This window comes from Amblyomma maculatum, chromosome 1 (assembly GCF_055883805.1).
Source record: "Amblyomma maculatum isolate TAMU_Amacu chromosome 1, ASM5588380v1, whole genome shotgun sequence".
Classification (NCBI taxonomy): Eukaryota; Metazoa; Arthropoda; class Arachnida; order Ixodida; family Ixodidae; genus Amblyomma; species Amblyomma maculatum.
In genome coordinates, this window is record NC_139344.1 from 401,538,298 (window position 1) to 401,553,189 (window position 14,892).

General features: G+C 44.0%; 1 protein-coding gene across 4 annotated transcripts in view; it reads left to right on the plus strand.

Annotated features, from left to right (window-relative positions):
• Window positions 1-14,892, plus strand: part of LOC146208705 (uncharacterized) — a 99,621-nt gene that overhangs the window by 34,856 nt on the left and 49,873 nt on the right. For all 4 annotated transcript variants that reach the window (XR_014705407.1, XM_084595928.1, XM_084595929.1 and 1 more), the window contains 2 exons: window positions 6,458-6,573; window positions 9,242-9,309. Coding sequence is in view for 3 of the 4 variants with exons in the window: in XM_084595928.1 (XP_084452054.1) it covers window positions 6,488-6,573; window positions 9,242-9,309 (154 nt within the window). In the remaining variant the exon portion in view is untranslated. The remainder of the gene's footprint in view (window positions 1-6,457; window positions 6,574-9,241; window positions 9,310-14,892) is intronic.

The following is a 14,892-nucleotide window of genomic DNA, read 5'->3' on the forward strand; positions in this document are numbered from 1 at the left end:
CCCATGGCAGAGTGACCAATCACCACCCCACAGAGCAAAGTTTATGGCAGAGCTGAATCTCAGTGCCGCATAGTGTCTTAGACGATGATTATCTGTGGATTTTGAAATACTATTTTTCCAGTGTAATAAACCGCGCTCCGAAAAACCAAACGACTGAAAGGATAAAAAGCGTCCCACGTTAAATTTAAAGATTTAAAAAATAATGTGAGCCCTAACAACCTCAAAGCAAGTAAGATATGAAAAATGTGTAGATCGAATTGGAAAGTGGTCAGGTGCGTTGCTGCCATCGGATTTGATATTGGTAGCTTTGTTTACTTACTTTATAAGGAAGCGACCAACTGCTACTCTCAATATGTCACCCATCGCGCAAAAAATGCTTCAACAGAATGAGAGCTTCAGACCAAAATGGATTGCTTTATCTGACCCGAATGTGGCAACTTTGAACTGGCACCGGTGTAAAAGGGAAACTTTCGTTCTTTTGCGAGACATCGTTTTCTATAGAAAAATGCTTTACTAAATGCTAGGTGATTAAAAGGAATAAGGTAGAAAATTTCTACACTTCGAGTTGTTGCTCAAGCGATAACGAGTTAACTATTTGCCCTACACTAATTATTTCCCAGGCCACGTTTCTGTGAGCAGCCCTTGTTTCCTTTCCATGGGCGAGCGCTCACCTTAGTCCTTATCACTAAGGTAGCTAGTATAACGCTCGCAAGTTTCTGAAAAGGGTCGGGAACTGGCCGAAACAAACAATAAACTGGCCACCATTCGGAGCGTGGCTTCTTTAACTCAATGTATAGAATACATTTAAAAGAAGATTTTTATGTCGACGTGTTGTGACTACACATCTTTAACAGGAGAAAGCATGTGCGCATCATGCGTCTGTTTAAAAGAAATTTAAATTCATTGCAGCTAGTAATTAAGGCAATGCGGTAACTAGACAAAACAGACAAATGGGATCAAATATTACACGACACCAGACAGAAAGGGCATACTTGCAACTGAATTTTCATTCTCAAAGGTGCGTATACTGATGCACAAGCCTCTCTTTATGCAATATAGTAACATTAATCAATACGCAGCGTGAGTACACCATGCAAGATTCTTTCACCTATGCCCTCATTGGTCCATGAGTGATCGTTGATACCTTTCATGTGCGTGTGTGTGTGCTACTATGGAAATTATTACTACACACTTGGGAGCTGTAGTAATGTTTAGCTGAGGAGGCAATTAGTTATCTAATTAGAACACATTATGTCCTTAGGTTTAGTTTGTTCGATTACTTTTATTTGAAAACATATACCTTTGATATACTTGCTTTACAGAGATAACCACATTATTCATCACCTAGTCTCCACTGTGTCCTTTATAACACAACACTTATACAACCTGTGTTCACACCATGTGTTACGCGGTAACTCGCTCTAGCTCTTCAGTGGTTAGGCTGTGAACTTTCTTACTTTCTAAAATAGGTAGAGCTTTCTTTTGAGCGGCACATGATTGCCATGTAAAAAACCTCATACTTCTACTAGGTGCACGTCTTTCATTTTGTAACTGCCGTACACATCGCTACGATATTTTCGCCTGCGTAGCCGTACGTACGCCGTTATTTTCTGTGACAAGAGTAAATATTATAGCTCTTGGCATAAGAGACGCGTATGAACCAAAACGTACAGTAATATACAGGCAGCATCTAGAGCACACACAGCAGAACCAAAGGGGCCAATAGAGCTTAGCCGTACCAAATGTTGCTGTCTTTCACCTAATCCAAAGTTCATACATTAGGCTAGAAAGAGGTATTTGGACACTAGAATTCTTTAAGAATTATTTAAACCTGTGTTGAAGCATTTCTTGCTGTGCTGCTTGGTACACTTTTTATCTTACATGTAGTTGCGAAAGGATCTAGAGAACCACACAAACTGCACCACGAGGCTGCGGACGTTTCTAAAGTGAGTGAATAAAGAATTTTAGGGGAGGATATAATACGGTAACGGGATAGTTTTAAAGGCCATTTGAGCGACATTTTGGCGTTGGTGTGGGCGTTGGCGGTGTGAGAAAAAAATTTGTTTTGCTTTAACTCTGGTTAACCCTAGTTGAATCGTGATAGCAACGGCGGAAGCTTCTTTTACCTGCTACATTATTCCCCTATCACGCCTTATCAGTGTAAGGCGCTATATTTTTGGGGACACTTAAGCTCATCCTTCAAGGGTATCATGCTGAACCGAATGTGGGGCGAGAGCATTAGCTGCAGAAGACGGAGCATTCTTCATCTTGTTCGCCTTCTTCTTCGTCGTCTAGTTCTTGTTCGTCTTCTTCTTCGTCTTAGTCCTCTTCGTCTTCTTCGTCGTCTTCTTCTTCATTGTCTTCTTCGTTTTCTTCACCGCTGTTCAATGCCAAACATGGCCCTTCCAGGGACTATGCGACCTGGCGTAGTATTGCTTCGTAATAAAATCACAAGCATGTCACTGGCAGGCGGTAGCTGGCAGCTGACATGACCAAGCACTAACTTGACATACGGTTGCCTGAAATTACGTTTGGCGGGAGCTGCCAAACCTTGGCTCTCAATGCTCGTAATTAGGCTAGTTGGTGAACAAATTCAGACATCGTGCTAGCGCACAAGAAATACACACTGCAGGTAGATAGAGAGGACGCACGCAAGTCTTGTGTGTCTTTCTTGTGCGCTACCACCATGTCTGAACGTATTGTTTCTCATTTCACACGGGAGGATGATATCAGAATTAAAGCTACCAGGACCCTTGCATTCTTTTTACCTCTATGCCACGTAGGCACGTTGATAGGACTTGGTTAAAAGCGAGGTCTTATAAGTGGGCTGCTATTCTATGCTTACGCGTCACACCTTTTAGGCTGTAAGCGGTGACTGAAAAAGACTAAGCTATCGCGCACTGTTTAAACATCTAGCGAACGCGTTTTACGTGACTCGTATACAGGTTGCTCGGAAGACAACTCTAAAGTGATGCTAAAATTTTAATGCACATCACGTGTATTCAAATGTAATATAATGAAGATATTGTCAACCTCTTGTATAAAACACATAAAGAATTTATTTTTCTTTGATTTTTCAGAATAATGCTTCTGTACCACGCACTCTCTTGTATCCTGGGTTATGACTATGTTTTATTGCGAAAGCAATACTACTTGCACTTTTAAGCCTTTGCCGTACCGTGGCGGTGCCACCATTGACCTTTCGCTTGACCTCTGTGTGACGTCACGCCGAAGAGCTGGGCGACCATCTCGCGCCGTCTACGAGTAGCGGCGGTGCCACTACCGGCGGCCTAACTCCCGCGCTGTCCGCCAGGAGCGCAACAGGTGTTGTGACGCAACAGCTCTTCGGTGTGACGCCGAAGAGCTGGGTGACCATCTCGTGCCGTCTGCGAGTAGTGGCGGTGCCTCCGCCGGCGGTTTAACATCTGCTTCAACGATGCCACCTATCGCTATGGAAGCTCATCGCAATGAGCGTAAAAGACAGCAGCGAGCTACAGAGACGGAGGAACAGCGCGAAAGAATACTTTCTAAGAAGCGTTCTCAGTATGCAGCTTTGCGTGGACGTGCAAGCTCTTCAGTGGAAACAGTGGAAGATGTGACGGATGTTACTGATTCGCTCAATGCTATGGACAGTGATGCAGGAGCCAGGTGTAGTCTCAACAGGGATGAACGTTGGAACTTGACGAAACGACTGCGACGTGCCCAGGAAGCCCAGGAACAACGACATGAGCGGCTTGAGAAGGAAAATCCCTCGCGTATTAAGGAAAATGAATGCCAAAGGAAGAGACGCGCCGAAGACGTGACGCCATATCGTATCCAGAGTGAATCATTGTATAACCACCACAGTCTAGCCATAACAAGCTTATCCAGAAGCACCACCACCAGCCGAACGTTAGCTGAAACTGGGCGTAGCCATGGCTATTGCTTTCGCAATCTACCGGGCTTAACCAAGCTAAGCCTTTGCCAATTTTTTCTTTCTGTCTATTTCGTGTATGTGTAAATTTTTCACAATCTGCAAAAGCAATGCGTCTTAATTTGTGTTATTACGTAACTTTTGTTTCTTGTGATATGTTGGGGATCAGATAAGGTAAGATATGATGGCGTGTGCTATCAAAAATCCTCTTTTTTAGTAAACAGGTTTTATGGCTTGGCTGCTAGCAATGTAGTCCAGGGTGAGTGAGCCGCTCGAGCCGCAGACCCTTGCTTTTTTTCCCTCCCCCTCGGAAACGTGTTGTGTAAATACATGAAAAATAAATATAAATTTTACAAAAAGCTGTCGCCACGTCCGTAAATCAGTTTTGACAAATTTTCCGGGTAAACACGCAGGTTACTTGATATCAAAAGGGACCGATTCATTATCTCGTCATCATTCAGGGTAACATTATGCCATTTTTGATCCCACTTAGCTTATATTTGTTAACCTATTTAAGGGTATTGTGCAATATTGATTCCAACTGACAAAATACGTACTGCCAATGGTATGCCGTTCATTGTAAGCGCAGATGATAACCGAGAGAGATCACGCAATTTCCTTTTCCTCATGTCCCATGAACAGAAGATGTTTAGCGCTTTCTCAATGTAGATTCCAGAACCTTAGTGCCAATATCTGACGAGGTCAAAAGACCGTGTGCGCTGGCGCTACTGTGTAAACTTGTGGAGAGGCTCAAAGGTGCTGCAAAGTTTATTCTTCACGAATAGAATGAAACATAGGCGCATTGCGAGCGTATATGGTCTGCGCTAATCATAAAACGATATATGTATATGTTTTGAAATTACCGAACAACGGAATGTGAAAGTGGAATAGCTAGTTTTTGAGGACAAATTGACTTTGAAGTTAGTGGCAAAGTGGACTCGGATCATTTAGATCCAGTTGATCCATCTCACTCTATAAGGAATTGTTCTATCCAGATTCATTTGTACAAAATAGATGCCCTTTAGATTGCACAATCTATGTCACGAAGGCTGTTTTAGATGTGCGCGAACAAAGTTTTGACCGAAGCTCACAATTCTAGGAATGCTGCTCAGTACACGTGAGCGAAACCGAGTACACTGCGTAATTTTGTAGCCCCTGAAAACATTGTGACATGGTGATAAGCAAGAGTACGGCACAACATAGTGACATGGTAAAGGATGATTTAATGCCTGACCAAGCGCGATGGCTCTTCTCGCGCCATTGCCGATCTTCTTCTTCGAAACACTTCCCGGGGCCACCGAGCGATCGTCCCGATAGTTTCGTTGAAGTTGATGTTGACGTGACGGTGTAGATGTTCAAGAAACGATACAAGAGAATGATGCGCTTGTCACCGCGATGACAATGACCACGATGATGCTTGGGTGATCCGCCTCCCCCTGGAGCTCTTCAGCGTACGCAACCAAAGCACCAAAGCACCAAAGCAATGGCTCGATGTCGCGTCGGGCGGCTGGGTGGGGCGGGGGTAGCGTGTTCTTGTCTTTCGGTTGTTCTTGTCCGTCCGGTCTTTGCTCTGATCTAGTCTCTGGACAGTTCATGTGTGCGCCTTGTCTTCAGATCTGGACTGGGGACTGGGCGGTGGTGTTTGGCCGGGTGTGGGAGGGAAAGGCTGGGGCGAAACTGCACTGCGATATCCCAGGGCTCTCTGTCGATGGTCCCGGCGTAAGGATGACGTCGATGCTCCACGGGGAGGATGGGGATGACGTACGCCGCACCTCCAACCAAAATATTACGTGGTGACAAGCAAGAGAACGACACAACATGGTGACAAGGTGAATGTTGATTTATTGGCTGGCCTAGCACGAGGGCTCCTCTCGCACTACCGCCGGTCTTCTTCTTCGCAACAATATACACATATGACATAATCCACTTTTTGCAAAAACCAAGTTTCGATTGGCAATATTTTTTATGCTCTGTACAAAATAAGGCCTAGAAGGTAGAAATTGTATTACACAAATGCAGTCTGATTTCCTTATGATTATTTGCCCCGTATACCCCTTATAAATATTTTGACACACAACATAGACTGATACAGCGGGACTCCATAACCTGTGAAATGAATATAAACCTTATCGGACTGTCAAATTATGTTTTTGCAGGTGAAAGCAGAGTTATACACTTAGACGTAAAAATTCCGATCGATTTGGCTGACTGCCACACCATTTCAGGGTTGAGTCTCGGTTGACAACTAATCTTGTGGCATTTCGTTAGACCTCATGGGAGGATAATACCGGCACTTCTGTACGTCCTGGAAACAGCGGGAAAATAGAAAGCTACAATGCGGTCTCTCTTTAAAATTTCTTTAAATAGTGAAGATGATGCTCTCCGGTTTCTTGAAGGGCATAAATACAGGTTTTTTTTTTTCATTAACTCTATTTACATATCATTTCATTTGTGCTTTCAATCTGTGCTAAGATTGTTTTCTTCTCCGATATGAGCTTCATGTGGTAGTTTATGTCATCGCTACGCTGGTGCTGTCATGTGCAGGTAGTAGCCTTGTACAACGATGCCGTCGCCATGGACATTGACCGTGACACTATTCTGTACTGCCTCTCAGCAAGAAAAGTGCAGTATAATCCCTATGAATGGAGTGTCATGTCGGGGTAATTTCTCTCTTTGTACGGGCACTAAAATACGATGTTTCCTTTTGCGATATTATCTGTATCAGTAAAATCAGCGAGAAAAAGTTCAGCTTTTTGTTTTTGTTTGTAGCATCTTCTATTCACATACATGGTAGATAAACTACATCCCCTGAAACAGTGAGTTGTCACTTTCGTATGCTAACATCTGATGTGACAGATCAGCCTGCGCAGGTAGCGAAATACGCCATCTTGTTTTTGAATGCGGCAGCTGAACATTGCCAAAAAGGGCAGTCTAACTAATTGAAATGGCAAATAAGCATCTAGTTCCCTTATTAAACTTGCAAAAATCTACCGGAAGCCCTCTATCCTCAGAATGAAGTCGTCTTAAGGGACAGTACTTGCTTTAATCGAATACTGAGTGCAAGCTACCATAATTAGGAAAAGAACGTAAGCGTCATATTCTACATATCGACATCTGCTTAAAACACTTTCTATATTGCGTCCCGCCATCCAAGCTTCCTTGGTATCAATGAAATGTCACCATAACGACCCCATGTCGCCGTAAAGAAGGCATCGGTGTTGTGTTTGAAACGCGAAAATATGCGCGGGATTCGTGTCATAAATGTTCCGGACCTGTCTTCGATCGGAATGGTGTGCTATTTTGTTTCCCATATAACCAGCATCAGCTGGTCATGTTTGAAGCTAGCTTGCGTTAGGGATTCGAGCCTACAACTTATTTACCTTCGATTCTATGAAGTTAATGATAATTGCAGTTGCCCACATCTAGGAGAGCGTCAATCTGCTCTCCTTATCCTGGAAACAAGGTTCAACAATATATATTAAATTTCTTTGAATGCAAAGTCAGCGTTAAGGTGCTATCGCATTCTCTTAAGTCGAAACCTGGTTGTCTCCCTAACCTTTTCTTTGCACGCTGACTCACTTCAGGCATCGGATATACAAGAAAAAAGCAAACCTGGATAAAAATGTGGAATACAATTCTTAGCTGCCGCTCCAATGCGCATCAGAACCACCCATGAAGCATACCTTAAGCGTGGGGCACAATAAGTAGACAAATACGTCAGTCAGTCTAAGCTGGTGTGCAGGTATACGAGGTGTGACACACAGAACAAACAAACACCAGACTGGTCCAATAAATTATTGTACTACAAGAATATGTTCTCTGTGATATTATCACCTTCAAAGTACTCGCCTTCAGCATTCATACACTTCTGCATTCTGTGCTGCCACTGCTAGTAACAGTTCTAGAACATGGTCTTTGAAAGGCTCTTCAGTGGATTCTCCGTTTTTGGCTGACCCTCTTAAACTGAGGTAAAATGAGTTCTCGTTAAGCAAGATTTAGCTTTAGGAGATAAAAAAAAGTCGTATGGAGCCAAATGAGGTGATTAAGGAGGATGCTTCATCATAGTAATGCTTTGCCGGTCAGAAACTGCTTGACAGATGGGGCGGTGTGAGTGGGTGCATTGTCCTGCATGCAACAGGCATCCATCACTCCCCAAATGTGGCCTTTTTTTTCTAATTTTTTCGTGAAGCCGTTTTAGCACTTGAGTGTAGTAGTGTTGATCAAGTCTGCCCACTTAAAGCCCACTCAATCATTACAGTTTCACACTTTTTTCAAGCCACACACTTATAATTTGGAACCTGCTGACGGAATTTACCGCTTCAAGTATTCAGCAAGCGCCTGAGAAAGTTTGACTTGGTTTGTGGGGTTTAACGTCCGAAAGCGACTCAGGCTATGAGAGACGTAGTAGTGGAGGCCTGTGTAAATTTCGACCACCTGGGGTTCCCTAATGTGCACTCACATTGCACAGCACACGGGTGCTTTGCTTTTCGCCCCAGGGAAAAGCGGCTGCCGAGGCCGGGACTCTATCCCGCATCCTTAGACACAGTAGCTGAGAGCCGTAAACACTAAGCCACACTGGCGACGTATGAGTTAGTAAGTAAAATCACTTTGTGCAATTTCGCCATCACGTAAATACTCAATCTAGAAACAATTCCTTTAAAGCGCAACGCTATTTCAATAAGACGGCCATTGCTGCTGCAATCTAAAAAAAAAAGGAAGCAGAATCAAATGGGCGACAAATAAGACACAAAGACGCCCCAGAAAATATGAAATTTTCTGCAGGCAGACACAGCGGCTTGCTGAGAATGTAATTACTGCCCCAAAAAATGTTTTCGTGTGCGGTAAGCTGTTTTGAGGGGGCGAATGAAATAAAATATTTTTATAAAAAGCAGCGAAAGGTTGTTCACTCAGCTAGTGCCTGCAGAGTTTATAAATATTATTTGCCACCTTCTAGATCGCCCTTTTCGGCGGAGAAAAAGCACAGCTGCGGCGTGGAAGCTTTCAAGATGTTTAACGCGTATGCAATGGCTGGCGTCTTATTATGTTAGGACCCGTCATATACAGAGTGGTTTCCAGCTCATCGCTTTAGTATCCTTATCTTCTTCGAGATAATCTGGAATTTATTTTATTATTGCATTGGTAAAACGCACTTTTCACCCAATTTCGGGACAAAAAGAACACTCTTCCATCGTGACAAAGCGCTAGCCATCCCTATGTATGTGCATCAAGGTCGGCGCGCCGGTAACGTGCTCTTTCAATTTGCTTCCTCAATATCGCGCCGCGGAAACAAAGCCCGGGGTGAAAGCAAGAAAACTTTATTTTCTGCAGGATGCGCTTCCTACTTCATGCGTGGGCTGGAGACAAGCCAGGCAAGTTTCCCTACACCGCCGGAATAAGTAAGTCGATATAAAATTTCAGCACGACGCGAAGGTATGTCCCCTAATTGATTTGGTTTTGCACTGGTAAATGATTTGTGCAGATACATACGAAATTCACTTGCGCTATACGGAAAAGAAAAACACTAATGCTGCTTTTGCTCCATTGAAGTAGCGCAGGTAGGGAAGGGAAACCAAACTGGGTAGGGACATTGTTATACCGCCATATGTGAGTCCAAACAATACTTTGAGTTTACAATGTTTTAAAACTGACGCAAGATAACGTGTCTAAAGTAAATCAGTATTTGTATCCCCAGTGCGACTTGCCAGGGTAACCATATTCGCGCTGGTTAAACTCTGTACCTTTACCATTGCTCTCGTGGCCCCGTTGCTTGTTGGTAAATTTTAGTGACACAAAATTATATTGCAAATCAGTAAATCACAGAGTGGAAAGGTAAAAGATTCACCAGCGAGAATACTGGCACAAAACAAATTGTCGCGACAAAATATCGATCTCTAAAGGAATAAAGTAGCATTACATGTCAGGTTGCCCTGACGAAGACAAGTCCTCTTATCGCAAATTTGGCTCGGTTTGCGAACTGATCTCTTTCTCAACCGTTATTCAGTGATATTTCATACTGGGTAGCAATCTTCTTTCTCCCCTTCTACCATGGATGTCAGGATAGCATGACACACATTGGTGGTATTTATTATTGAGAAAGATATTTGAATGTAGAAAATTTGATTTAATGATTTCGATCGAAGCAATGGCGGTTTGCTGGCGCAGGTAAAATTTTGCCGCAAATAAAAGGCAGCTTAGGGGATGCCCGAAGGTTCCAGGTGGCAATATATCAGACTTTGTTGTGCCATGATTATTATAATATTCTAAGAACTTTCTGTTACTAAAAGCATTCAAAATACGTCAGTAGACCCGGGGCAGGTGCTCTTGGACAAATGTTATTTGTCACAAAGCAGGACAAACACAATTATTTGACTAAATTGAAGTTGTCAACCTATTTTTATGCAGCATATCATTCGGTTTTGGAAGTAAACTATGAAAGCAAAAAAGTACGCAGGTTTTCAAAACTTCAAGATCGATATCGTGGTTGCAGGTATTGAATTTCAATAAATTAAAGACGCTTTATAATAGCTAAGCGTGGAGCATTGTGAACACCGCTTGCCCTAATTTACCTCTAAGTTGACCTACTGAGCGAGTCTGTACAATTGTTTGCCTTCAACGTCTCCGACCTCTTGGCCGCTGCTGCTATAGATTGGAGCACACCGGATTCTTTCCTCAGGAGAATCATAAAAAGCCCGATCTAGCCTCCATTATATAGCCCTACAAAGCAGGCACAACGTCTTCAGACACGTGTACGCTGCGCTATGTCACCGCTTATACCTAGACAGCTATCATTTATTTCGACAGGAAAGCAGGGTGTTCGCAGAGCAGACTGACAAAAAGAAGCCACCCTCTTCATGAGCGACCTGCCAATCGTGTGTCAGAATACACATTTACACATTCCATCTAAATGCCCCATTTCTCTGTTTAGTGCAAAATTTTGTCTGGAGGGGAAAATGACGACAGCCGAGGCGCAGTGTTGAAGACTGGCAGTTTAGCACGTAACCACGCCGGCTACCATTATCATGCATTTAGCCAAGAAATCATAAAAACATACTGGAACACTTCCCGTGAAAGCATTTTAGAGCAAAGATGCTATTACATAGAATGGTGAATCGTAGATCATTATAGAAGTAGCCTAAACAGGTGCATTATTTAAGCATCTAGGGGAGAGGGCTACAATCTATAGATGAGATCGAGGGAAACTGAACAGAGGATTCCCATGTAATCCAAATTCTATTCGACGTTTCCAAAGAGAAAATTACGACTGTGTTGTTTTAGACGAATATGTTGCCTCCAAATTACAATATTCAGGGCCGTCGCAGAAAGCAGTGTTTACTTTGATACCGACACTGGCTTGCGTTGGTGAACAAAGCTCGTTTTGCTTTGCAACAGATCTAGTAGTGTGTAGCAGTGGCTGTCTACGCTGGAGCTCATGAAATATCCTGAAGGTTTTAATATGACCACCTGGTATGGACATGACCTTTTGCATATATAAACTTTGTGTTTTTGCGATTTATAAAAATAAAGAGGATTTTAAGTTACCATAGTAAATTTAATAACAACAAGATGTCGCGTGTATCTAACGCAATACAAATACGATCTGCGTCTTCTTCAGAGCCTGAAGAGGTTTTCACCGGCGTTTTCGAGTACTTTGAGGGCAAGGGATGCATTGTAATGGAGATGCCCCCATGGGAGACCGTAAGTCAATTGCTCTGATTGCTTTTTGCGGAATATATTCTACATAAAGTATATGATGTGCGAACTCTTCTAAACGCCCCTCTCTTTAGAAAAGCTCTTAAATCAGTTCGTGTAAGCATATTATTGGCCGCAGGCTGGTAAAAACCTCAAGTTGTATTAAATGAAAGGTTAAAGCGGCTATTGTTACAGGGATAAGCGCCAGAATCCAGCCCTAAAAAGAAAATAGTCTAAAGCTTCATGACTAAATGGAAGCAGTGCACAAAACATATGGAAGGCTACCATGTTCTGAACCTAGTGATACTAGCTAAAGCTGGGTTACGAATGGGTATGCATTGTTTGGCAAGGTTGTAACTGGTATTAGGGTTTCAATTCTTGAGACGCTCAGAACATTGCGTCTTCTCTTCCAGAGTAGACGCAATAGGTCCTCTTGCACCGCCTTTGAATTTCACGACTTTTCTCATAATTTTTAAGGTAGATTTTGGGTAAACAAAAGCAGAGTATCTCACTTTTGCTTTGACACCCAGACTTAAATAGGTCAACAAAGAAAGCTTTGGCGCATTATCTTTAGCGACAATTACCTCAACAGCATTGAGTTTTTGAGCGTTGTGCAATTGGCGAGCATGCAAACTGCGGAGAGAGAGAATATACTCACGGTGCTACCGTTTTCAGAGATAATCATGACGCACGGCCTAGGAACCCAGAGATTCAGGACAGGCTGCTGAGGAGCAGCTGCGTCGTGAGCTAAATGAACAAGGCACCAAGAACAAAGACCTACGCGTCCAGGATAGAAATGTGGAAAAGCCATGCAGGCATGCGAACAAAAAACCAATGCTAAGCCAAGGAGCTGGGCACGGAGCTGTAAACAATCAAAGCGAGGCATGCGAAGGACATTCAGAGCCTGGAAGAGAGGTTGTTGGTTGAGTGTTAGTGCACGGAGTGGGCGCTGCTGGAGCTTGCTTTGTTTGTTTGTTTGTTTCTTTGTTTGTAAGGTTTAATGTCCCAAAGTGACTCCGGCTATGAGAGACGCCGCAGTTGAGCACTGTGGAAATTTCGACCACCTGGGGTTCTTTAACATGCACTGACATCGCAGGGCACGTGAGCGCCTTACTTTTCGCCTCCATCGATTCCATCGCGCATTCTTGGGAACAGTAGTCGAGCGCTGTAACCACTGCACCCCCCTGTCGGTGGGGAGAGGGCGGAGCCGCTAGGGTGTTACCTGCCGTCAAGGAGAATGGTGCTCTGGCCAACTTGGAGTGACTGGTGTGCTTTGAGAGGGAGTTTAAAGGATGGCTCCAAATACAACAGCTGCAGAATGATAGGGATGACCATCTCGCACAAGAGGACGGCTATTTCGCTGCGGATGTGAAGCACCTCCAGCAGCTCACCGAGATTAACGCCCAGCTCAACAAAGTGCTGTCTACAGAACGAAGCCTCGAAAGAATCGAGATGCTCAATCAAGGCTGTGATTGGGGTTTTGATTTTCGCCCTCGTGTTTGTAGACAATTTCTTGCAGCTTCATAGACCAGGCATTAGATAGAGATTCTCGGCTGAAAAGATCAACATTGAACGTACTTAAGTCCCAGCTTCCACCTGAGGTACAAGAACTCACGAAAACAGAATTGGCGTCGACGGAGAGACTAACAGCGAATTCAAGACTGAGGAGGACAGCAGCTGCGAAAGTGAGCAGGGAGGTGAGTATGGGTGATAAGAAGAATGAGGACGAGCTCAAGATGCCAGGTTTTGAGCCTGACAAGGTGTCCATGCTGACCGATGTGAAAACTGAGGTTATGGGGGTCATCGTCCAGATGAGAGTCTTCAAGGCCAGCCCTTGCAACATCGAGCAGATGGTCAACAGCACGCGCTACCTGCTCATCAAGTTCTTCACGCGTAGCTTGAACACTGCGTGAAACTGGGATCTGAGAAGTGTCGCACGGCCACCTCACACTGCAGCCTGCGGCCATTGTCGTGGGGCGGCATCACTTGAGGCTGTTTTGCCCACTGGCTGGCGTACCCAGATTTGACATGAACTGACTTCGGACTTTCATAGGATTTTCTTGGATCGATACGCCCCCCTCCCCTTTTCCCGTGGTGGAAAGATGTTGCAGGATTTTAGGCACGGCGTGCGGCCTAGGCCTGTCTAGAGCCCTCCGCCGACGAAGAAGCGCAGAGGGGGCGCGGTAAGCGAGCGCGCCACAGATCTAGAAAACAATTGCCGCTGCCGGTCGTGCTTCTCCTGGTCTTTTTCGTCCTTGTCTGCATTTCTCCGTGCGAGCCCGCCATCCAGGTACAATATCCCATAATGCGGAAACTAACACAGTGCACCCATAATAAGCAAATCATACAAAATAGCCATTAAAGCATACACAAAGAGAAATAGAGTAGAAACGCAAGGATGTTAACTAGGCGATGACCTGTACACTACACTAGACATGGGGAGCGAACAGAGTAGAAAGTACGCCAAGGAAAAGAGTTTTTCACAGATCTCTAGTAAAAGGGGGCAGGATGTATAAGCTTAAATTCTAGAACTTAACCACGAGTCCATTAAAAACTTCAGGAGTGCTTTCGCAGCTTTCCTTTCTAAAGAAGGTGTCATCCTAGGGCCCAGAATCGCGACCTGTTTTAGACGGCAAGAGTCCAAGCGGCGGAATGTTGCAGCCACGAAGGCACTCCTAGCACAAGCTGAGGGTTGTCGCAAAGTATGTGCGCAATAGTTTCATCACACCCTCACTGCTCACACGCTAGAAAGGGCCATGCCGATGAGATTGAAAAAGGGGTTTGTAAACGCCGTAAACGCCACAGGCTACTAGACATTGTAGCATCACTGCGGAGGAAACCGAATGATATCTGCAGATGAGGTAATTGGTCAACGTGGGGCCAGTCTAGTAACGTTGGTATGTCCAGCCTCCAGGTGTACACCATGACTATCTAGTCACACTACTGGCGAGCAGTCGAAGGTGCTTTGTTGGCTCTTGCCAGTGCTATCTGTTGAATTTTAGCTTTATCATGAGCATTATGAGCAGCATCAGCATCTAAGCCTTTACGAGATCATCTGGTAGATGATCTCGTGACCCTCTTATAAGCCTGGTGATTCAGATTTCTTACCCCCGCTAAAAAATGCTCATGGTCGTCATGGCTTAAGAGCAGTTTAACACATTCTAGGGCAGTTTTAGAATCTCAGATCATGCCCCATTTTGAGAAGTAAAAGTGTAAAATGACCATACTATTATAACATGAATTATTTCTTCACAGCATCTTTAGTGTACTAACCTCTAAACTAGAGAATA